Source organism: Antedon mediterranea, chromosome 4 (assembly GCF_964355755.1).
Source record: "Antedon mediterranea chromosome 4, ecAntMedi1.1, whole genome shotgun sequence".
Classification (NCBI taxonomy): domain Eukaryota; kingdom Metazoa; phylum Echinodermata; class Crinoidea; order Comatulida; family Antedonidae; genus Antedon; species Antedon mediterranea.
In genome coordinates, this window is record NC_092673.1 from 4,398,045 (window position 1) to 4,424,927 (window position 26,883).

At 31.1% G+C, this 26,883-nt stretch overlaps 2 protein-coding genes across 8 annotated transcripts; one reads left to right on the plus strand and one right to left on the minus strand.

Annotated features, from left to right (window-relative positions):
- Window positions 1-451: 451 nt before the first annotated feature.
- LOC140047918 (acyl-carrier-protein phosphodiesterase PptH-like) lies at window positions 452-2,508 on the minus strand. Its single transcript, XM_072092949.1, has 2 exons — window positions 2,160-2,508; window positions 452-2,016 (listed from the first exon to the last, which is right to left on the minus strand). Exons 1-2 carry the CDS (start codon window positions 2,353-2,355, stop codon window positions 1,271-1,273), a joined length of 942 nt encoding a protein of 313 aa, XP_071949050.1. The 5' UTR covers window positions 2,356-2,508; the 3' UTR covers window positions 452-1,270.
- Window positions 2,509-3,093: 585 nt separating this feature from the next.
- Window positions 3,094-26,445, plus strand: LOC140046381 (complexin-like). 7 transcript variants are annotated; one of them, XM_072091012.1, is made up of 5 exons: window positions 3,094-3,195; window positions 17,941-18,062; window positions 20,567-20,727; window positions 22,755-22,872; window positions 23,799-26,445. In XM_072091012.1, the coding sequence occupies exons 2-5, from the start codon at window positions 18,008-18,010 to the stop codon at window positions 23,888-23,890; spliced, it is 426 nt and encodes a 141-aa protein (XP_071947113.1). In that variant the 5' UTR covers window positions 3,094-3,195; window positions 17,941-18,007; the 3' UTR covers window positions 23,891-26,445. The 7 variants fall into 7 exon arrangements, with proteins under 7 accessions (XP_071947113.1, XP_071947114.1, XP_071947116.1 ...); XM_072091013.1 differs by having other exon boundaries at window positions 3,094-3,190; XM_072091015.1 differs by lacking the exon at window positions 17,941-18,062 and adding an exon at window positions 18,410-18,458 and having other exon boundaries at window positions 3,101-3,195.
- Window positions 26,446-26,883: the final 438 nt, after the last annotated feature.

Sequence of the window (26,883 nt, forward strand, 5' to 3'; positions counted from 1 at the left end):
CAAACTTTATGTGACAAAAAAATATGATGGACATGAAGATGTCATATCACTACCATATTTGGGTAACACTACTATATTTCCGGCCACATCACAGATTTGTCAAACTAGTTCGATAATGTAGACAGAACTTTACATATCGTGGAATGCATAATGACACTTTCTTCTTCTGTCACAGGTTTACCCGTTGGCCAGTGTTTAAGAGTCTGCCTCGACCAAAGGAATTTGGCGCAGATGGGATAATTTTCAAATACGTTTTTCGAATTTGAAGAACCACTGGCAGTAGCTTCATATAGCTTAAGCTCTGTCTACATTATAAAACTAGTTTGGCAAAAACTGTGATGGTGATAATATGACATAATTTTATTTCCTCATGGACTTTTTTAAAATTAAAAGTTGCAAAACACCCTGTGTGGACAAACAAAATTTAACAATAACAACACAATTTTTCCCTAAACTACTTTGGTTTTATTACTTTGATCACCAAGATTTTATAATATCAGAAAGTCAGTTAAACTTATATTTGAAAACGGTCGTGAGGAGACGCGCAATGCTTTTACGTAATGGAAATGCAAAACATCCGCGTTCTCTCTTCGTGACGTAACGTAAAACGTAATCTCAAACGAGACGAACGCCAACGATTGTAACGTTCCGTTCAGTGCATGATGTAAGCATAGTATGCTTCTAGCTTTTGTTATCCTTTATGCGTACATGCTTTTGACTAGGTAAAAGATTGAATATTGTTTAACACTACAAAGCTAATACACGTTTTTCTAAGATACAATAATACTAATAATATAATAGTACAACAGAATAATTAGGATTATTCTGAGTGTTAGAGTAGTTCTAAATAGACGGCCGCCGGTAATTAGCATGGTACAATTGAATGATAATTCATGCAAAAGTTTAGTTTGGAACAAAGGATAAACATTAATAATTAATAGTACAACATTAATGTAATAATAATAAATCAATAAAAAATAAATAAATAAAATAGATCATCAACGTATGCGGACATGACGTAAAATGTCATATAATATACGTCACATAATGTACGTGACTACTAAATGATATATTTTCTTTGAATTAAAATTAATGGGATACAATATTGTCTATAGGCGAGGCTTATGGTAAATGTCCATTCACTCAACTTCGCCTAGATCCACATACGAAACATATTAAAAACTTTCAATTTGTAAAAAAAATAGATGAATTTGTTAATTGGCTTACGCACGAGACAACACCGCGACACTTAATCTACAACGCGTTTTGATTAAACGGAAAGATGATCAAATTCACTATTGTCCTGTGTGCTAGGCCACACCTGCTTGGGTCCATTCCACTGCGTAATACCGTACGTAAGTCCTTCTGACCGTTCTTTTTTGTAACCTAAACAATGCGAAACGTAACGTACTCCCTGGATAATACGATCACGATTACGATGTTGGTGTCCGTAAACGTGAACGTCGGCACCGGCGTCGCGTAACTGATCATCTAGCGCGTTACAGCCTGCGTAGCGCGTAAAATTAAACCCTTTAACGGCACCTTGACGCTTCGGCACGCAGCACGGTAGGCCTAAATGCTGTCTCTCCTTCTTCACTTTCTGGTCGTCATCGCTGTTGGCTCGTATAAGTTCCATACGTGGAACAAAATGACTAAACGTGATGACCGGTGCATCGTATGGACGTTCCACGCGATCTTTATTTTGTTCGGCGAAATATCTTGATCTTGATTTACCCATATTCGTCGGCCATTTACACATATGGTTGTCCATCCATAATGTTTTCGTTAGGTTGACGTCTTCGTAGCTGCCTGGAACATAAAGTGAATCGCGCCTGTCTTCCTCCGGTGTTGTGTACCAAGAAAAAAGAGGGACAATCCACACTGAACCATCGAAACTGTTTATTTTCTTTGGATCGGTGTGGATTCCGTTCTTTTTACACATCTCGATGATGCGATTGAACTTAGTGATACTAGAGTCCTTACAGGTCTTATCCCTAATCCACAGTTCATGGTTCCCTACAAATAATAATATCAATAATAAAGTATATTAGGCTTATATTTTCGAATGAAATTTTGCAAATGAATTGAGACCGCTAACATACGCCGCATAGTAGGCCTATCATATTTTTATAGTAAAAAAAAAAAAATAAGAAACGCACCTGGTACAAAAAACACTTCTTTAAACTTTTTCTTGAGGCTGACAAGAGTTGTTTTTAGAAGGTTTAAACAATCCGTTACATCGCCTGCAACGAGAAGTACGTCCTCCTGGTAACGAGAGAACGAAAGCTCCTCGACCCACTTAAGATTGTCTGGGTGGTCGACATGAAGGTCTGATATTGCATAGACACGACTCATCGTAGATGGTCTTGTTTTTAGAACCGGATGGAGATGACGGAAGGGCGGCGACGACGACGGCGGCTTTTCCGGAGCATACGGAACGGTTGCCTTGGCTGTAGAAACTAGACAACGAAGGACTTAACTGACATAACTTTTCTTTTATATGTACATATAGGCCTACCCTTATATTTATGATTTATTATGAATAGTGATTAAATGGTGCTGGTAGATAAAAACATACTTTAATATAAATTATGATTATTAATGAAGTTGTGTTTTTATTTATAACTGTCCAATCAAACGATTTTATTATCCACAGACTATGACGTCGTAAAACATTTAGCCAATAGGAAGACGATATCGATCCGCTTTTTAGAAACACGCACTTGTCGGCCAAAAATACACATTTTCGATTGAAAAGTACCAACAGTCGCGGTCGCGGTGGGTGGTTGGTACACGCACTTTCTGAAGGCTACGCGCTTCCATTTTCAAGCGCGCGGCGTATCAGTACAGGCGTACGCGTTTCCGTTTCTATAAAAGTGTGTTGAACTGAAACAATTATAGTGTAATGTAATAAGGTAGTAGTATTATTAAATTTCTATACAATTAAGAGTACTGTATACCAAAGATAACTATTATATCAATTTTAATTGTACAAAATTGTTAACTTGAACGTTTTATTTTATTGCGTGATACGCTCCCATCGGCGGCGAATAAATGACTTCATCGTTGGTGGCAGCATTGAATGTTTTCATCCCATAAAAACAAAGATGTTGATGGCTCGTCCATCTTAAAATAATTAATTAAATTGCTATTATTACTGCGTCAAAAAGATATCAAATTGCGTTGGCAGGTAGGGTATGTATTTAATTATTTAACATACATTATAATGAATTTAATTAAGAACGTAGGCCTGGCTAGGGACAGGTTGTCCTGAGTCTGAGACAATGCTACTGCATCTATCTATAAGAGGTGTGGTGGAGTATTGTTAGAGTATAAAAAAGTACAACAACCTGCTATATGTTATGATTCATTCCCAGAATTTAGCTCAAAGTGGCTCATCTTCGGCTTAAAGCTCTGTTAAGCTGGGTATTGCTGTTAATAATACTGTAATAATATAGGCTAGTAGATTTTAATTGTAAAATTAATACATTCATAATTGATATAGGCCTAGTTATGAATAAATAAACATACATGAATTATTCAACAATTACACTATTGATTAACTACAGAAGGTAATGTAATTAATGTATTACTATTATTATGAATTGATGAATAATTATTTAAACATAAATTATAATGAATCAATCTCACAATACATGATAATTGAAATGCACATTTTTACAGTAAAGTAATCATGTAAAAAGTGTGACGGCACTGACTTGCTTTAACGGCTGCCAATTAGTCAGCGGTCTAATGATTGTGTTTTCGATTCCTGGACGATGCTTTTCTTACTTTCTTTTTCTTAGGGCTGCCCCACTCACTCACTATTTGCTTAGATGGTTTTTACGATAGTGTTAACAGCATACGTATTGTTGTGTGTGAAACAATTGAAATGTAATTTATAGTATTTTCTTAACTATTAACCAATTGAAATGTGGTTGATAATTATCGGCAAGTCACTTCACGATCTTAAGCTTTGTCTACACTATCAAACTTTATGTGAAAAAAAAATGTGATGTGCCCATATATGAACATGATGATGTCATATCACTACTATATTTAAATATATCAACTATCATATTTGGGCACATCACACTTTTTTGTTACTAGTTTGATAGTGTAGACAAAGCTTTAGAGATGGGCTTGCTAGACCCTTACTTTGAGTGAACACATAATTGACATCTGTTTCAAAGAAATAGAATAATGTCAGAGCTTATGCAAATATCTAATTATGTCTGTAAAGTACAATATGTTTTTGAAACAGATGTTTAGACAACAACAGCATCTAATATTTTGTTTGTACAAAAACACAGGCTGAATTATATTGAATTAAAACAAACATAACACGTTCTCAAACCATGGAAATATCAACTTCTTTCCAAAATTCTAAAACCTACTGTAGAGGGCAAACATTTTCCTACATTATAATTTTCATACATTCCCTCCCACACGTTTGTCGAAATTCTAATAAAAAGTGTGTCCTGCAGGCAGTAAATAAAAAAATATGTTTTTTTGTGGGTTCTTATCAGTGGCGTAACGTAGAGACCTAAGGATCCTGGTTTAGGAACCAAGGTTCCCTGAGACCTTGGGCGTTTGAAATATTTTAATGTCCGTTTTTTTCTTCTGGGCCCCTAGGTTTAGTCAGTGAGCGCTCATAGTCGTTACACCACTGACCTTGACTTTGACCGTTCCCCCATCGAAACGAAGCTCTGTCATATACAAACATACAGTGGTGAAAACATAAACTCCTGGTCAAGGTAAACTAGATGTGGTAAAAAAATGATAAATATTTGGGCAACCTGATGTGAAATGAAATGTGGTATAGAAAAACATTGATTGTCTTTGATTGGACTACTGTAATGAATTGTATTTTACGTCTATACCCTAAAACGTATTACCAATTGCTGCCTGTAGCAAACATTATGCACATTATTGCTATAAAGATAATAGCTTCTCACTTCCCTATTTGGACAATATATTATAGAGATTTGCAGCATTAAATTCTCATTATAATCATAATATTCTTCTGCAAAATAGCACTCAATAGACTTTGTTTAGTTCTTATATATATATATATATATATTCCTATTTAGATATTCAGAGTAACTTTAATGTTTAGCATGGATTTATATTATAGTAGACTGGTAATCAAAGAAGCTATAAATAATAAAGAATATTAATATAGTATAATATTTTCATTTGTAAACCATTTATACTTTATATTATTTTTATTTACTATATAATATAAGAAAAATTTAATTCACATACTATAGTAATTATTAAAATTTATATTCTAGGTAATTAATTTAAAATATAATATTTAAAATCTATTTTACTTATTTATTTCAACTATTTATTACCTCCGCCAAGGAGGTTATATTTTCACCCCTGTATGTTTGTGTGTGACGTGTGTGTGTGTCTGTGAACAGCCTGGAGGCCACAGTTTTCATTCAAATCTGGCCAAATTTGGCCACAATGATCTATGCCCCAAAAGCTCGGACGAGTTCGATTTTAAGAGGAAAAGGTCAAGGGCAAAAGGTCATAGGTCAAGGTCACAATTAACAAAAACTATTTTACTGCCTACAGACCACAGTTTTTATCCGATTCTCAACAAACTTAGCCACAATGATCAATGACTCAACATATAAACTTTGAAGGGTCAGGGTCAAAGATCAAGGTCCACAAAAAAAAAAAAATAAAAAAATAATTTAAAAAAAAACCTCAGCAGGAATTGAACCAGCAATCTCAACTGTGAGAGGCTGGATACATAACCATTACACCAAACTCTCATCCACAACTTTGTAGTGTGCAGTTAGCCAAATTAAAAAAAATATATATATATTTTCCAGGGACATTTTATGTAAGGGAATTTTACAGTAGGCAGAGGTTTGTACTCTCGGAGTACCCTCTAGTTATGTATGTTATTACAATAATCATAATTTAAAAAAATATCTCCCCTTCATTTGGAATGGAATAACCCAAATAGATAAGCTTGCTTGTAAATACGGTAGGCTTATAAAGAAACGGCGAAGGTAATTAAGTACAAACTCATTGTCATCATCCATACCGTGGCCTACAAATAATCATTTGCTTTAAAACGCACTATTCTGATTGGACGGTAGCACTGATACAATCGATTGCATATTCTGTTTTTTATTTAGCAAATAAAATTGATTGAAATGACTAGACGTGGCTACGATAAGCTTGGATTCGTTTAAATCTCTGACAAAATGACTTGACAGTAATTTATCTTGAGCTTCCTCTTCATCTTTTATTCCAGATTCGTGTTTCAAATTGTACAATCTTACAATTACGAGGCAAACATTTTTGAATAAATTTACTTGATACAGATCTGTCAACATCATTTCCTAGAATCCTACAGCTCTCACTGTCTTACTTACTATACCACCAAATATTCTGAATGTGCATTCAAATTTATGAATTTTGATTTTATTTCATTAATGTGATCATATCATAATAGTATTTACCAAACCAGAGATAAGATATTTTTTCTTTAGATCAATCAATCAATATTCCACTAAATATTAATCATACCAGTGTTTTCAACATGTATTTATTTATACTGGTTTAACGTAAAGAAGTTATTATAAAACTAGATGAAATCACATTTTGAAAATTTGGACAAATAAGAAGTGGAGTACAATATCTGATAATGCTAGAAATTATTATTATGTAGCATAATTGTATGTTTGTTTGAATAAATGTGTGATTGTCATTAAATGCAGAAATTAAAATAAATATTTAAAACATTTAAAATGTGTACATTTAGAAAAAAGTCTTCTGTGGTCAAAATGTTGCCAAATCAAATCGTGATGTCATCTATTAATTGCAATAGTTGACCTTTATAACTAATTTGCAATTACTTCTGAATTCTCATGTGTATGAAAATGAGAAGTAACCAGATGCTATAAAATGATAACATTTTTTATGTGATCTTACATGATGAATGCAACGTCCGATTTTTTAAAAAACGTTTTTGAATAAACAATGTTTTTATTCATTTATTCGCCCTATTCAATTCGACCAATTCCTGTTTGCAATCAGTTCTATTTGCAGTTAATTTAAAATTAAAATTAAATATTTCTTGCATTTGAGTTTTTACATCAATGTCGTTAGGTGGTTTCCCAAATGATCAAATCAAACGGTACTGGATATGATCAACTAGCATTCTTGTCACCAACTAGGCATCCATTCATAGAAGTACTGATATTGCAGCCTATCTGTATGTGGACTATACAATGGATATATCAACAATAACCGCTCTCTCTGAAGAAAGAGAGTGAGTGGCGAAGTGGTTAAGACAGTGGAACTGCAATACCTTGCCGTATTAACATCGGCAAGGGTTCAAGCTTCACTCGCTCTATGGTTCTGGTGGTAGAACGAGTTTTCTGGGATAAGAACTATAAACCGTAGGTCCAGTGTACACATCTGGCTCATGTGCACTTTAAAGAACCTAGTACATTTTTCAAGACGAGTAGGGGGTTACCCCGATGTACTAGTATACACACAGCCACTGTCACTCATCAAGAGGGCCCCTTGATTGTCAGCATATGCTGTTTAGGGTCACCCTATATAAATGAGGTGTTAAAAAAAAAGAAAAAGAATGCATAATATAGTTTCTCAACCAGCCCTCTAATTGGACAATCCCACCTACCATCATCATCATCATCATCATTTGGAGGCTATTGTTTTTTCCAGTTAATAGCTACTCAGAGACTACCAACACCACTGTTAGTCTGTGTAATTTATTTGTTAAATTAGAAGTAGACATTTTTCATATTCAAAATTGGTGTTTTCTTGTTAATACCTTTTCAATTAAATATCCTTTTGGGAAAACATGCTTTGTAGTTGGAGACCTATATTTCATATTCTCATTTATTTGCAGAAATGGACAGATACGTGTATTGTAGTTGAATGCATTATCTTAGTTGTCATCATAGACACTGTTGTTTATGTTTTAGTAGTATTAAACCCCTGAGGTTTACATATAATGAGAAATTTAAAGGTTGTAATTCATGCTTGAATCTGCCGAACGTTTTTATACAATGTGAAAATATCAAACAATGTGAGACTTTGCGTGGGTTTATTAACCAAGCGGAAAATTAGCAGGTAATCTATTAATTAGTATAACTGTGTCGTTAGGTGAAAAAGACTCTATTGACTAATATGAAATGGGATTTTTTCTCCAATGGATTTTTAAATACCAGGGTGTTGTAATTTAAAAGTAAACAAAAATATGTTTATAACCAGTCTACTGCCCTCTACATTTGATTAAATATTGCAGGATAATATGCATCTTGATATTAAATATTTACTAAAATAATTATTAATCATAATCATATCACAATATTGTCAATATACATTATCTCTATCATTACTGTTAATTATCGTCAACAACATTGTTTTTCAGATTAATTATACAATAAAAAGAATTCTGTATTTATACAGTTTTCGATTAAGATGTAATTTAGAATTTATCTATAACAAAACCATGTGGATTGTAATCTAATAATTGGCGTTTAATTATGTAGTTATTGCAAATTTGGTCAGTTCTATTTATGGAAATAATATTCTGGGAAATGTGTATTACTACAGTCTTAACCTTTGAATGTTTATATCAAATGCTAAACATTGATTTACAGCTCAGAGATTATTAATAATGTAACATTGAGTTTATATGAAAATTATAACTACTACAGTATTCAGTGTTATTGCAGTGGGCATAACGGATGGATAGCTCACAATTTCACTGTCCAGTATAATCAATACTAGTCTGGGCTCCAGACAGAGTTTTGTCTTAATATTAGTAAAAATATAAATATTTTTGCACATATGGCGTTTCATACGTGTATTACTTGAGTTTGGATATCGCGGTCGAAATAAAAACAAATAAATATAAAAAAAAAGACAATAAATACAGACTTGGGGCAAGTCTAAATCAATACAAGCAGTTGCATGTAATTATACTACCATATTAGAACCTGTTATAGAAGAAAAGAAGTAGGGCTATTTAAAAATGTTATATTGAACACTAAAGCCTGGTTTTCATTAAAATCGCTATAGCGTTTCCATTAATCACTACACGCGCAGATGTCGCCGACGTAATCGGGAACGCTCCCCGATTCATCGCAGTCAAATCGGCAAAGTTCAACCATGTTCAACTTTGCCGATTTTGTCGGCGATGAATCGTATACGCGTACCAAAGAATATTTAGCACTCGCGTACTAGATACCCGATAAATTCTAGCGTTTACATAGAATCGCTACGCTCTGTCGTGTAGCGATTTTATGGAAACCAGGCTTTACAGAATACCATATTCTAATGCAATATTATAATTATGTGTCATCAATTAAAAATTGTGTGAAACAAGGATTTATTGGTATTTATTTTGTCTATAACTAATTAAACATTATAATTACTTTCATTAAAAGACCTCATTAGAATCAGTTAAAGGTGTTCTAGCAAGATAAATTATGTTTCCATTAATGTAATTAACTAGCTATTATTTCTTATACTTGCTCAAATGAATATAATTTAGTAAAACAGATAGTTTTACAGTTTAAAATTAATTATACACTGTTGTATATTTCCAAGCGTGGCATAATATCATTAGTAGAAATGAGTGTAGTATAAATATTTTGATAGATATGCAGTCCACTAATCAGGTAAATGCGCTTTATGAAGCAAGCACCGTGCGTTAATACCGGTAATCTTGAAGTAAACGACGCAAGTAATAATAATGCCAGGCACCTGCATCAAATATTGATAGACGTGTCATTGCTAGTTCACCACACGTCTTTAACACCAAAACGTGTTACTGTAAATGCATTGGTTCGAACCTTAATAACAGTCATTTTAAGCTTACTAAATTATAATGCAATCGTAATAATAATTGGTACATTAAGTGACTTCATATTTTTAATTATTGTATTACACCAGGGAAAAGTGAAATTACTTGGTGTACTTAAAAGTGTAATTTCACTCTTCCTTGGTAACACTGACCGATGATCAGTGCATTCCTAGACTTATATAAGTCAAAGATGCTCTCCATGTGGAATGCCATCCTGAAATGAAGAGTAGTACAGTTTTCTTTAAAAAAAAATTAATTTATACGTAATTTTACTTTTTATGGACCAGAGATTCAGAAATAAAAGATTGAATGATTGGAATGAATTATTGTAACACTGAATGATGATAATTGTCAATAAATTATATTTTCAGTCATAATAATATTCAATGTATAATGCTAATTTAATTCCTTAATAAACAGATCTACTATTTCATGAATTTAAATTTTAATTGTATTATTCATCCAAGCAAAGTTAATCTGAGAAGGCTTTATGAATTGTTGTTAATTATTAATTTAATAAAACGTCTTTGTTGCTTAAAAATTAACCAAATGTCATTGAGCGATATCTCAAATTCCTCAGGGATCCTAATGAATTCAATTCAGAACATTTTGCTTGTTGTCATTACTTAATATTCTGAACTATTAAAATATTTCTACTGTTTTCATATTATGACCGGTTATTGATTTTTCACTCACAATGTCACACAAATTACTCCTTCTCCCTAAAGTAGAAAAGGACTCTAAAAATGCTTGCATCTGATTGGCTGTAAGGTATTAGATATGCATGACTCCATATGTAAATGCTGTCAATCGATTTCATAGCAAGCTCATTAAGTTGTTCTTTGAGAACGAGTGCAGCTTACAGACACTCAATTTACTAGCCAAGTCTTTATAGTAAGTTGCAAAGCTTTTATATTATTTATCTTCAAATCTTTCCATCTCTGCTGTTATTTTTCTTTTTCCTCTTTATCATTTTTTTGTTTACATTCATTTCATTTCTGTTATTAAATTTCTATCACCCCCCTCAAATTGGCATACTTATGGTAGGATCTCAGATAAATTATAAATTGTTCTAGCATTTACATGGGTTATTAGTTTTTTATTTCTTGTGTTAATCTGTGTGGTAAAAACGTGTCTACTTTTCCACCATCTACTTGATCAGGCTCATAAAATCATTAGTTGTTAAAATCTTTTCCGAAGGCATTGCGCAGGCTCATATTGATAGTTCTAAAATACTGACTAATACCATAAAAGATGTAGCGTAGCTTCAATATTCTTTGAAGGTTTGCATGTTGAAAAATAAGAACATTAAAAAACATATGCCTGCGGTACCACCTGATATATTAGTTCTAATAGAGCCACAATGTTTACATTAGAATATGATAAACTAGAAAATGTTTGATATAGGTATAGTTCAGCCATCTACTACAGTATTATATTTACTGTTTTATTCAGTTCATGATATTTATATATTATGTCTTTATTGCTGCATATCTGCTTTAATTTTCTGTTCAAGCCATTTGACCTCCTGGGTCATTGTCAGATCTCATCGCAAAAGATCATTGTATAAAAAAACACGGACCTAGCCGAAGTCTTTCACACTCTTCGGATGAAATAAACTATTATGGGCAATGCCAAATACAGCTCATCTTTCAGACCATTGAGGTCTTTGATGTTGACCAAGTATGTACTGAACATATAGATTATGAATTTAGACAATGTCCATAAATATAAATAAGAAATTGTTTAAGAATGAAACCACAATCAAAGCATTGGCAATGTTGTTATTTGCTGATGAATAGCTAGCTTGTTTTCTAAAATATGTATTCAATAAATTATACATTAAAATATCAATTAAGGAAGTTTGATGAACAAAGGAGGCTTGCCGACAATATTGCAGACAGGATATCATTATTTTCCTATATATAGAACACAAATTAATGCAATATCTATGTACATAGCTCTATCTATATATTAATTTAATTTACATTATAACCTCTTGTCTTCATGATTAGTATACGTATGAAAAATAAACCGAACCCTGTACTCTGTATAATTTTTAAATAATGTGTTTTATTTTTTTTTTAAAGTAATCTTACTTAATATATCTACTTTTTATAAAATAATAAACAAGTATTAAAATACAAAAACAAAGAGAAATGCCCTTTAAACTAGTAATGTAATTTTTAACAAGCACAGTTGTATTTATAATTTGCTACGGTAAACGGAATTGAAAACTTAGTTACAGAAAAATCTAAATCGGTTTTTAACCCCTATGGACAAACTAAATAGAGTTTCAGATACGCAGTCAGCTAATGACAACCATATAATGACATCTACATTCATTATTATATGACATATGACCCCAACAGATCCAAAAGTCACACACATTATGGAGTTATAAAACTCCATGCACACATCCAGATAATTATATATCCCTTTCATTGTTATATTTTTTGTAGTATTTTAACACTTTGTGCAATATTTCATACTTAACCTTAAAATCCTTCTAAAAAAATGATTTTTAATTACTGTCAATTGTAAAATATATGGTAACATATGTTATTGATATTGTATTATGTGTCAGTGCAAATATATACTTAAACAGCCACTCTCCCCTCAAGTGGACCGACGGTGTAATTAGTATTAATTAAAAGATATCTACAGACAAACGGAGACTCCTATAATCATGAATTTTCTAGCAGAATTTTGAGAATGTACTAATAGGATGGACTCGATAGCAGGATAAGCATTTTAGCAGCGTAATAGTCCGTAGGGATGTATTTACGCTGAAAGCTAGAATTATTCAGATAACGTGCATACTGTAGAAAAAGTGTAAATGCTTCATAGTTAAAATTTTGAATCAGTATTTTTGCTAGTATATCATTATGCAAATTTTAAATTCATGAATATTTATGAGTTATTCAATTTCTTGTAGTCTAGAACAATTTACATAAATATTTATCAACATTTTTTGTTCGTTTTTCATTATGATATTACTGCTATTTCAATAATGCAATTTGCCTTCGCCATCTTTTAAAAAGGAAATCAATAAATATTCATAATCAAGAATTTAGAAATAAAAATCAATCAAAATGGATATGAAAAGATAACATGTTTTGTATATTGCTAAAATATAATAGTTTTATGTTTTTTACTGTACTGAGAATCAATAGTAATGTAAAACATAATTTCAACAGAAAGAGAAATTGTAATCAGTACAGTTGAAAAAAAATGTAATATTGTATATTATAATACCTATGGTATCTTTTCTATTTGAATGGTTGATTTTGTCATACTTTATTTTGTCCGATTTGAAAGATTTTAAGGATAATGTTAAAGCCAACGACTCCGGTCTTTGAATTAATAGTCTGTTAACCCTGTCTACACTATCAAACTTTATGTGACAAAAAAAAATGTGATGTGCCCATATATGGACATGATGATGTCATATCACTACCATATTTGGGCATATCACTATCATATCTGGACACATCACACTTTTTTTTTGTCAAACTAGTTTGATAGTGTAGATAGAGCTTAATGAAAGTTTGCTTCTGTTAACTCTCTATTCTATTTGTTAGTATATCATTCTATTGTCTGCCACAATACTTCTAATTGATTCTGGTCGTCATGTCGACAGATGGCTTTTAATGAAAATTAAAGTAAGCATTGTAATTTAAATGATACGTGTTCTTCATCTAATAATACTGTAACAGTACTGTTTACATTATTCACAAAATAGATTATCATTTTATATACATTCAGCACCATACATAGAGGTATAAAATTAATGTTATACCTCCATGTTCGGCACTGTATTGTAATTTATATTTGCGATATTCTGTAGGGTTTTATATCAGTAAAAATATCTTATGTTTTTTAAAATTTATTTTTTAAATAATAAAATAATGAAAAATTGTTTTCTGAGATCTCTTCATTGGTATAATACATAGACGCTGTTTCTTTTTTTTGGTGAATAATCTGATGGTATGTAAAATTGAGCATACATTAGGAGATATGATATAAAAATGACTGTACTCCAAATCTTTTAACAACTAATTATTGATGAAAAAGATGGAAATTATAAATAGAATTAAAAGCTTTGTGTTTATTCAAATTTATTCCACTCATTTTAAAATGAGCTATTTCAGTCTTTTGTGAAATTGTAAATACTAAATTGTCTATGGAGGCATTTCCGACATTTGGTAGATTATATTAGTAGTCCCTTTGGCACAAAAACAAGATCTGTCTTAGTCTGGTGCTTTCATGCCCTTTTAGGACTTTTAGTTCATTAGCATACTTTACTAATCTATAAGTAAACTATTATAAACAGAAATATTTTGTTGTGAAAAGTTATCACTGTAAAAAAAATTTTTTTCATCTGCTCTACTACTCTATTAAAATATTTAGTTTTTTTATTTTTATTTAATTTTCCCCTTCTTGGTGATTATTTTATATATTGTTTTTAGCATTTTATTGGAAATATTTTATTCTTTTCAGGATATCTTATGTAATTAAAAATGAAGTTTAAAATGATGGGGTCCCAATCAAAGATTAAAGTATTAAACAAAACATGGCAGTTTAGTCAACCCAATACCCATGGTACTATTTGTCATCTTAGTATTATTACCGATAGTCTAAGTTGATTATGCATTTTGAGACAAGAATCCGCAAGATCAGAACATTCCAATGCTATAGGCAGATTAAGTGTGAAAAATGTTGATGTTTCAGCTATTTATCTTTGCTGAGCTTTACATTCAGATATTTGTCAGCAAAGTTGGCTGGTAATTACACAAGTCATTCACAGTAATTGCGTATTCAGAGAGATTAGGTTAACATTGTAGCATTTCAAATGATGGGTGATTACGGAGGTATTGAAAAGAGGCTCAGAAAGGGGTCTATCCAGTGGTAGTACTGAAGAGTATGAAAACATACATTAAGTTTATGGTATGCATAAATTATTTAAATAAATAATAATAATTATTTGAAAATATAAAACCTCGTAAAAAATGAGGCAACACTTTATAATACGAAAAAGTTAGAAATTTACAGTAGAATCATAATGGCTTGGCTCACTTTTTTCAGTGTATTAGTGAGCCCTCTGATTAATTATGTATGCAGTTTCTGAGAAACAAGTTAACAATGTTTTTGACATGCTTATTAAAAATGTCTATAGATTTAGACAAAAGCTAAATAACCTTTTGAGTATGAGAACCTAAAGATATAACATCTGCTATTTACAATATGAAATCCTAAAAAATTGTTTAAATTATAAATATATAAAATCTAAATATTCATTAGTCTACAAAAGAACAAAACATTTAAATATTAATTTTCGCAAATCTCTAAATATAATATATTTACATATAAATTGTTATATTATGTACATTCCCATTTAATTTTTTAGTATGATTTATATAACTGTAATTATATATTGTAAACAAATCAGGCATAGAACAGTAATTCTAAACCGCCCGGTGATATACTGAAATTTAATTAATTAATTTGAAACGATAAAGATGAGGAAATCTGTGAGAATGAGAAAAAGTCGCCCCAACCTTTGTATTTATCTTGAAGCTACTGTACTTGAAAACAAAATTTAAAATACAATATTATTGTAAAAAAACAAATTAGCATATAAATAGCATATTATGAAAGAACCATATATTGCAATTTCAGTCAGAACTTTCTTTTTTAATTATTAGCGAGCAAAACATTTTTTTCACTAGTCTAATGAGGGATATAAAGCAAAGGGAGCTTTATATTAAAGTGCAAAGAGTCTAGAATGATAAAACTGACGTTTAATAGGTTTCTCTTTATTATAGCATACACTTAAACTATTAAAAGGTGCCTGGAATTTTATATAATAGTCTACATGCAGAATGAGACTGTATTAACGAGGATATATATTAAAAAGAAAGCATTATGACTTACCATTATATACTCTAGTCCAAACTTGAAGCAATGTAAACGATTTTTATACATTTTACAGTACTGTAAGAAAAAAATAAAATTAACCCAAAATTGAGTATCACCATCTGATTATTGTATATTCTGTCTACACTATCAAACTTTATGTGACAAAAAATTGTGATGTGCCCATATATGCACATAATGATACATATATGGACATATCACTACCATATTTGGGTATATCAATACCATATTTGGGTATATCACTACCATATTTGGGCACATCACTCTTTTTTTGTCAAACTATAGTACAGTAGTTTGACAGAGTAGACAGGGCTTTACACATAACTTAAGCATAATTTGCATAATATTGTGTCAATTCATGCACACATTATAAAACATAATTTAACATCTTTGCCAACAATTCTTATGTTGTGAGCATGTTTGTATTATTAAATGTACCGTATATATTATGCATTTGGTTGCCAACAAATTACTATAGTATGTTGTGAAATCAGATCTACAGTGTGTAAAATATCGAAAACAAGTCCATAAGCTCATTAGGAGAAACTAGATTAATTCTAGCTACCTTCATTAGAAAGTTAATTAACTATTAATAGATGGAAAGATTTGGTTGAAATACTTCTTTGTTCTCTTATCAGTTTTTGCAACTTTGTACATAATTATCTTGATGCTTTATGGTGCGTAGCAATTTGGTCTTTTTTATAAATATCACATGGTTCCAACGTGATGAAGCAACATAGTACAATCATCAACGCATGCTTATATTATCAGCAAAAAAATATACAATGCGATTGCTTCATTTCTTGTGATTATTTTTCCTTTATGATCATGTGGAAGTATTATATTTATACTGTGTTGTGTTACTCTGCCTCAAAAGAAAAAACATATTAAGCTTATATAACCTAATACCTAATACAATAAGAAAACCCCTATCCACAGGACGCCCCTATTGAAGGGACACCTTGGAGGGTCCCGAAGATATCTCCTTAATAAGTTCTATATTTCATTCTTTATCTTTATATTAGGGAGATATTTCCCAGTGAAATGAATATAAGAGTAATTTATGTATCCCTTCCCCCAACCCTATTTACATGACACCCCTATTAAGGGGAAACTTTGGAAGTCTAATATGTTTTCCTGTATTTCATTCTTCATCATATGTTTTGTAAGCCAATCAATATCCTATTTGAAGCATGTAATTATTATGGACCTTGCAACCTCTTCTCTTTGGTCTGTTTGTGCAAATGAGTAGGTAAATTATTAATTAGTGTAAGGATATTTATAGATAGCTTTGTGTAGGTGTGAAAATTACTCAATTATCAGGAGCAAGAAATTCACCGGCTATTGTCTCATTGAGGATAATTCGTGGAAGATGCTGATTACGTCGTACTAAATCTACATTAAAATCAATGCTTATTTTCTATTATTTACTTTTACTGTATTTGTAGAGATGTTTTATAATAAAAAAAGAAACTAATAATTTTATTGAAAAAATATTTCTCTATGGATATAGTAAATTTCAGAAAATCTATCTACACTATCAAACTTTACGTGATGATGTCATATCACTACCATATTTGGGCATATCCCTACCATATTTGTGCACATCACACTTTTAAAAACTAGTTTGATAGTGTAGACAGAGATTTATACATATTTTGCACCATATACATCGTTATATTAGCTATATTTATTTAGTTTTTATGACAGTTGGAAAAATGAGAAATAATTAATGAAACGCTTCATGTTAGGTTACCATAGCCGATCATATTAAAAAAACAGTACAGAGTTTCATTAAGGAATTAATTAAAATGACACTGATTAAAAGTACTCATTTGGGCGTATACGGTGTCAATTTGATATTGTCCTCATTTGGATAAGCACTACAAATGGTTACCTAGACTTTGGAATCTTCGAAGGATCTATTTTATAAATACATCTCCAAAAAAAACATTTCTAAAAAAAGATCATTGAACTCCACCCTTTTACAGTTTAAATCATACAAAAAAGCTAGGTGTTAATATACCTATAATAGTTTTACTTTCATTTGATTAGTGATGATTTAGCTAAACATTGGCAAAGCTTTATCAACAAGTCCTATCCTCTCTTCTCTTTTGTTCCTGATCTAGGTCCTTGGAGATTCCTTAGCGGGCAATTCATTTCTGTGTTTGCTGTTTGTTAAACAAATCGTTCAACATGGCGAGTATGGCAGCAAAGATGATTTTAGGAAACAAATTAAAAAGCGCCACAGGTAAAAACAACATTTCTATTGCAGTGTTGTTGGGACACCATGTCATGCTTTAGTCCTATGCACCCATCGCTTTTATCCGTTAAAAAAAATCCCTTTTTCTTTCCATACTCCACTTTTTTTTGCATCATTTGCTCACCATACTTTCCATCTCATTCTGTTTTACTTTTTCTTTGCACACACGATCTATTGTATTCAATAATTAATATCTCTATATAAAAATTAAAATTGTGAATAGAAACTTGAAAATTACTGATAAATATTTTGGGAAGCATAGGATGAAGCTTTGAGGTGGCGTCCTGACAATATTGTAATTTTTGTAGAATTTTGGTTGATTTTAATTTTTTTAGATTGCTGTATCAGCAAGTTGCAAACAGTAAGCAGCCATGGATATGTTAGGTAAGTACAATGAAAGTAGGTGTTTCTTTGTTAAATTAGTATTTGTTTCAATATCATCATTTTAGCTCTTGTTAAGGTAGATACACCCTACTCCCGCTCCCCCTCCCAAAATCCCTGCCTCCCCTTACACAGTACAATTTCGGTCATGTTGATATCCTATTTGTTGGATGCATACAATAAATAAAACAAAAATAGTATTTTTTTTAAATCATGAAAATCATATAGTGAATTTTGCCCAAAAGGCATACAAAATATTAAGTGTGTATAACATAGAACCCTAAAACCAAGTTCGACTTCACAACAATTAATGAATATTTTAAACATCAATATAATAGAATTGACACCGTACAGTACCGATCAATTTCATATTTTATTTTCATAATATATAATTGCTATGCTATTCCACATAAGGTGCTAGTATATTAGGGGAAATTTGTCAGCCACATAGGTTTATATCTTTTGCTGTTGTTGATGAGCCATGTTGAAGGTCGCCATGAATAATTCTACTATTTGCCGTAAGCTAAATCTGCATAAAAGCTTTGGAAAACAAGCTCATTCTGCGTTGTACTCAATGTAATCAACGATAGTCTCTGTTCAAATATTTAATATACTGTACTAAAGTTGCTAATAGATCACTAATAAAAAAAATGTCAATTCTGTTATTTGTTTGTTTTAAATAAAATAGTTTAAAAAGAAATAGTTTTTTATTGAAAATTTGAAATAGATTTCTTGAATAAAAAAAACCAGTTTATATTGAGTAACATTTAAAAAAAAAATTCTTTTTAATTTGTAGCATCCAAATACTAAGCGACATTCTCCTGATCAAACTTTGTGTGACAAAAAAATGTGTTGTGCCCATATATGGACATGATGATGTCATATCTCTACCATATTTGGGCATATCACCACCATATTGGGACACATGGGCACATCCCTGTTTTTGTCAAACTAGTTTGTTAGGATAGACAAAGCTTTAATCGTATGATTACATTATAAGACAAACACTTATATAAAATTTATTCCGTCTTACCTTTGGTTTCTCAAGAGAGTGATTTATTTTTTAATAACTGATTATTTCTTATTTCGCAGCGACAGGACAAGGACAATATTAGTAAAAATGTTCATCTGGATCACTATAGTATTTTAAGTAAATTTTCTTTTGGATGATCCAAAGTCGAATAAAATTCGTAAACTTACGTTTTTTACTCTAGCTTTCGCTGGTCAACGACGCAGCTTAATCATGAGTGAGTCTCTGTGACTTGGACTTGTTACCATTAGATCTCGTATATGGTATAGCGCCATCTATAAAAATAAAAAAGGACAACGTTGTTATTATTAATGATTATAGTGTTTGTATACACAATGTTTTTTGTATAAAATTTCTTGTCTAGGTTTTTTTGTGGACTTTTTAAAAATTGATTTGTGGATTTTACTTGAATTATAGGTTAAAGCCCCCTTCCCTACCTTTTTTAGATCTAATTTAAGATCAAAAACTATATTTAATGTAAAAAATAATACTATATGGTCCTATTGCGATAACTTTTTTCGTCTTTAAACGGTTAAAAATGTGAAAAATAAGTCGATTCTAATAATTATAGCGGCCCGCTATAAATCCCAAAATGCATTGCGCGCATTGATATTTTTGTTTTTCACCTGTAATTCGCCCACTTTTCGATCGATCGTGAGGCCAAAACAAATGGAAGACTCCTAACTTTTAAGCGAAAATACTGGGTTTCCCCAATTTGTATCAACGGAGTCTGGCAAAAATAGAAAGACAATTAATGCAGCAACTATACAACGTCAGGCTAGGTATATAGCTAGCGTATGATGTTCGTACGTTACCGATGTTTACCAACTAAGCCTTGCTAGGCTAGGCCTAAGACCGTCCACGAGAGGTTGATTGCCGCGAGCTACTTAGGTAGTGCATTGTTTCTCACTTTTTATCATAATTTACCATAAAACGTACATTTAAGACAAGGAATGACATGGTTTAATGTTTTTAAAGTGATATATATGTATTATTTTCCAAAAAAACGTCCAAAATTGCAGGGAAGGGGTCTTTAAGTAAAGTGACCTACATACTAAGATTATGAACATATTCATTTCAGGTGAGATTGGTAAGATGGCTGGAGGAGAAGAAGACGAAGATGAAGAAGATAAGGAAGCACAATTATTGGAAGAAAGAAGATTACAAGAAGAAGAACGGAAACAAAAACATGTAAAAAAGGAAGCAGAAAGGGAAGAAGTTCGTCAAGAAATTAGAAATAAAGTAAGTTCTCACTATAGTATGCTATAGCATTTAAGCTCTGTCTACACTATCAAAGTTTATGTGATGTGGCTATATGTGGACATGATGATTTCATATCGCTACCATATTTGGACATATTACTATCCTATTTGGGTAAATCACACTTTTTTTTGTCAAACTAGTTTGATAGTGTAGACAGAGCTTTAGGATACCCCACACTGTTCTTATGAATTTGCTTTTTGCCTTTGAGCAAAACATGGCAGACGTTGTCTGTCTGTCTTTACCCAGGTGAGAACAGCTTCGAAGAAAAAAGTCATCAAAATATATCAAGCTTAATTCATTCCTAATCCAGTAGTCTGGAAATAATTATCAAGCGATGTTTTGAAAATGTCTAGATATAAATTTTACCGTAGGCTTAGTATTCTTCTAGCTTGACATATGAGGAACATTAGTCATTCATCCTCTGTCAATGTAAATCGTGAAATATTTTACAAACAACACAAATAATGAGTTTATATTCTAAAGTTTTAGAGATTTATTATTACCTACTCACCTAGAAAGCTAGGCTTATGTGATTTTGTGTTTTAGTTAAGTAAAATGAAAGTAATTAAAAGCGAACATATTTGACATTAATACAGAATTAATACCCTCTCAAGAATTTATAAGCTTCTATGAGATTAATGTAAATTCAGATAAAGTAGGTAATTTTATTGAATGTGAATTTAATAGTATACATAGCTATAACAACCCATATGTTACAAGTTTTAAAGTCTAAGAAGAGCAGTTAATTTTTAAATAATAGTTTTAGTAAATTTTGGTCTGGATTTATCAAGTGCCACTCACAATTTGTCATTCCACAAGATATTCAGTGATTAAAAAGACTAAGATCATTAATAAATTTTAATCCCCCAATCACTCCTGTACAGTTATTTTACTGTTTATATTTGTTAATTAGTGATTTGTTTAAACTCTCTTACTCACGATCAACTCACGATCAATCAGTCATGATTGGCTATCATTAACAATCAAGTATAAAATGTTTACTTGATTGGTATGATTACAGTACAGTCAATAAAATAAACCATGGAGTAATACTGTACTCCATGAATAAACCGACTAAAGTTATGACCACCAGGAGAAATGATAATAGATGGCTTTTTAACTATACTTCAATTTTTGTTCTGTTGATTATACTGTAGTACGTCATTTGTATATGCTAATCTATAATGTTTATTATTTTAGAATTACTGTAAAATACGACAATATCATCTTTCCCTACGACAATATTTGATAAATATAGTATATAAATAATTGAATGTTCATTATTTTCTTCTTTGGTGATTTAGAATAGATCTTGTGAATTATCTAAAGCACAGTTCATTTAGAATAAGTGTCAATAAATAGGATTGTTTACAAAGAATTCCTCTATGAGTATTATAGTGTCTTATCACAATAAATTGCTCTGTGACGCACTTAAGTTAAAGTAGAAATTGTAGAAAGGAAGATATTTCAAGTTAGCTGTAAAAACCACATCTTTAGGCTACCACCAACGGGTCCACATGTTTCATTTATGAACACTGCACAGTAGATAACATACAAGGTGTATAAAGCGCACATATCAAGGCGCTTAGATCTATGTTATAATCTATGTTTATAATTAATAGACTAGTAATCACCATGTATTTATTTATTTATTCAACTTCTCACTAAAAGATGTATGTACATTAGTGAAGGATGGGGACCAACAGGTGGTAAACACCTCTAAAACGGTCCAGTCACAATTGCACAGCGATGTGTGTGACAGTGGCTGTGTTTGTGTGGACTAGTACATCGGGGTAACGCCCTACTAGTCTCGAAAGATGTACTGGGTTCTTTAAAGTGCACATGAGCTATGTGTACACTGGACCTACAGTTCCACTGTCTTAACCGCTCAGCCACTCACTCACTCTGTACATACTGTAGCTAGAGGCATGGTACAGTTAGTACTATACAGTAGTATAAAGGACATACAATACATTACAAATCGTTTGAATTTTTTGTTTTTTTAGTATGGTTTAAAGAAAAAAGAACAATTTGTGATACCAGATGATCCCGGCCGATTAACGAGAAAGAAAAAAACACCCGAAGAACTTGCAGCGGCCCAAAATGCCGACGATGAAGAAGAAGGTATGATTGACATTTATATTTATATGTTAGAATGTGACTCACGACACCCCAAAACGCAAATATAAACCCTGTCTACACTATCAAACTGCCCATATATTGACATGATGATGTCACTACCATATTTGGGCATATCACTACCATATTTGGGCACATCACACCTTTTTTGTCAAAAAGTGCCGACAGGGCTTAAGGAACTGATACTGTAGATAGGGGTTGGGGGGGGGGGAGGGTGTGGTCATCTATAGAAAATATAGGTTTGGTTCTTTTTACATACATTTTCTGGTAATGTTAGAAGATAATATCGATTTTTTGGGGTTATTTGGAAATAGAATTCCTTTTGTTATTATCACTTGGTATGTTTCAGAACACAAAACACATCATCTTAAGCTCTGTCTGCACAGTTTTCAAAAATGTGATGTACCATATATAGACATGATAATGTCATATCACTACCATATTTGAACATATTACTATCATATTTGGGCACATCACATTTTTTTTGTCAAACTATTTTGATAGTGTAGGCAGAGCTTTATAATGTATGTTTCAACTAAAAAAAGGAGCTTGTATTCAATTTCATTAAATGGTTGAATAGACAGCAATCCATCTAATTAATTTCTTTGAAGCGTACTTTAGTTTTAGAATCTAATTAGAAAGTGTAATTATCACCATACAGCCGCCTGTAATTCATAGGCAAATGGGTCTTAAATTCCCAAAACTCGGCTCTAAAAAAAGATTTTTGTGTCGTCGTTCGCAAGTAGCAGTCTCGATTAATGTTTCAGCTCTGAGATGGATTTAACTAATTTCTGATCATTTAAAGGCTAAAATTACATCATTCAAGAAGTAATATAATGTTTTTCGTTTGAAAGTATGAATATGAAGCTTTCTTCTGATAATTTTATTAAACTTTACATCATTTTCTTTAGGCATCATGGGCCAGATTCTGAGTTACGTTAATCCAATAGCATCTCGATTCGGCTTTTCATTTGGTGGAGACGAGGCAGAAGAGAAGAAGTAAGGTGACGAGGTTGTCAAGGGCAAAATATAATGTGCTACTCACGAAATAAATCACCTGAAAAATGTAATATCTGCTCAAATCTCTTTGGTTATTTGATGATTATGTTTGATTACCCAGGTTTATCATTAATTAATCCCAAATTTGAATTGTTTCATTGTTTAAATTATCATTGTTCATCATCATCAATATCATCATGATTATTTTCATCATTAATTATCATCAAATTTTCATCATCATAGTTTCATTAATATCGTACATGCTGTTCCACACATATGAAATTGTTACAAAGCTCAATCTATTTTGACAATGATTTCATAACTTATGACCACACCATTAATCATACTTAAAGATGTATTGTCCCCCTGAAAAATAATTTTTTAATATTTTTTTGTTGAATATGCAATTTTAATTTCACATAATAGTTATCCACTTTGACCAAAAATTAGATCAAAACAAAATTTATTTACCTGAAAAAACTGTAATTTAAAGCAAAAAATGGTCAAATTGGCTGCCAGCCAATGGATTTTTGGTTGAATTTAACCATTTATCATGTTATTTTATAATGACATAAATGATTAACTTAAACTACAAAATAAACTATTCAAAGTCTGATTTAATTAATCTTCATTTTTCATGTTTTTGGGGGACAATACATCTTTAAGTATATCTAAATAATCAATCATTATAATCATCATCATAATCAAATCATTTATTATTCACCCGCCTCCTGATTTTCCTCCCTGACAACCTTGCCCAAACATTGCCCCATTGTTTTGTTCTTAACCTTTTTTTAGAGGTTAAGGATTTATGTATTTTTCATTATTAATATTATTATCACTATTTGTTATCATATTTAATATTTTGAATATTTGTTGTATCCCACCAATAGTGCAATAGGTTTCCTATCTTATGTTTGTTTTTATGTTTGTTATTTTTCCGTTGAGGTGCTCTAAGGAGTTAAATATAGAATTGATTCTATATCAATAGTTAATATGATTGTACAAATTTAAAAATAGCTATGAATACATTGTTATAATTAGAGGTATTGATAGATAACATCATCTAAAATAGTATAATGTCTTGTTATAATATGATTGATCTGTCTGTTTTTAGAAGGTTTGATCTTCCAAACCGTAGGTTTAATAAAAAAAATAATGGCGCCAATACAACCAGACTTGGATGATACTAAGCTGATAAAATGTATATCAGTCAAACATCACAGTTATAAAATTAATTATAGGACCAAATTTTAACTGATTTTCTTAACATTTCTATAAAGATTTTTCTTTATTAATATACTGTAATTTCATATTTATAATCTATTTATGTCAAGTTGTTTTGTCTTTGTTAATTTCAATTTAATTTATTATTGTCAATTATTAGTATTATTTGTGTACTCTTTATCGCAATATTGATGAGTTAATATTATTTTTCATTGCTTGAGTTGTAGTATGTACTTCATCTACTTACTGACACTGTGGTTTACATTTCTGTGGTTCAAATCCTAGCCATGTGACAGAACCATGATTTATCTCATAGCTAATACACTGTTACCTTACAAGAGTTAATGTAGAAAGTATTGGTTTTTTTTACATCCTGTATCATATGCGGGTCATGAATCTTGTGAATGGTAAAAACTTTAAAATGCTGTCATACTAATCTTCGCCCGGTAAGGCCCAGTACAGTTTTATAATATAAAATGATATATAGTACATGCTTACATATTAACATGCTCTAGTGAGAAATTGTACTTAAATATATATTTTTATTTCCAGAAGAAAGTTAAAATTATTTAAAATATTTTTTTAATTCTAAATGCGTCAATCGTCAGCTTCAATGCCACAATACATCACAGAGGACGCTCTTCATTTTTAGAATAACCCTAATCAGTATTTTGACTTAACTAATTTTGATTTAGAAATGTATAAAACGTAAAAGTAAATATTAAAATAACATGATATATATAATGTTAGGATGTACTTAGGAATGTTTTATAATTACCTAAATTTTCATAAAACCCTACTGGGCAAAGATTAGTATGACTCAACATGTAACAACAAAATGTGTAAACATTATTTATATTCTATAAAAATAAATTTTGCAGTAAATTATTGTATATTTGTTTCAAAATTTACTGAAATTTGTTATTTAAAAACTATTTCACATATTATTTATATTCAATTGATCGGAAAAAATATTTCTAAATGTTTTTATTAAACAATATAGACACTTTTTCTCACATAACTATTAAAACAAACATCACAACTTCTTTTCATCCGGGGATTGAGCATCATACAGCTTCTTCTCATACACAGTCATATTAACTCTCATTTGTATGTATGCATCACCATGCAATATCATCACTTCACATGTAAATGTTACTGGTTAATACTACATTTTCTCATACAGGTATTGTACATTTTGGGAGATCGCCTTGAAATGCATTGTGCAATTGTCAGACACTGTGAATATTTAATTTATTTAAATCCAGTATAAATGTGTATTGTATGTATACTGTATGTAGAAATAATTAAAAGAAAAACTAGAAATCAAAATTAGAAATTGGTTGTTTTTTAAATACTTTATATTTCAGTATGCAAATACCTCAACCTGACTCGACATTTTAAAGCTCTGTCTACACTATCGAACTAGTCAAGAAAGTGCCCAAATATGGTAGTGATACACCCAAATATGGTAGTGATACACCCAAATATGGTAGTGATACACCCAAATATGGTAGTGATACACCCAAATATGGTAGTGATATGACATCGTCATGTCTAAATATGGGAACATCACAAAGTTTGTATGGTTTGATAGCGTAGACAGAGCTTAAGTATGGGTTTAAATATGGGAACATCACAAAGTGTGTATGGTTTGATAGTGTAGACAGAGCTTAAGTATGGGTTTAAATATGGGAACATCACAAAGTGTGTATGGTTTGATAGTGTAGACAGAGCTTAAGTATGGGTTTAAATATGGGAACATCACAA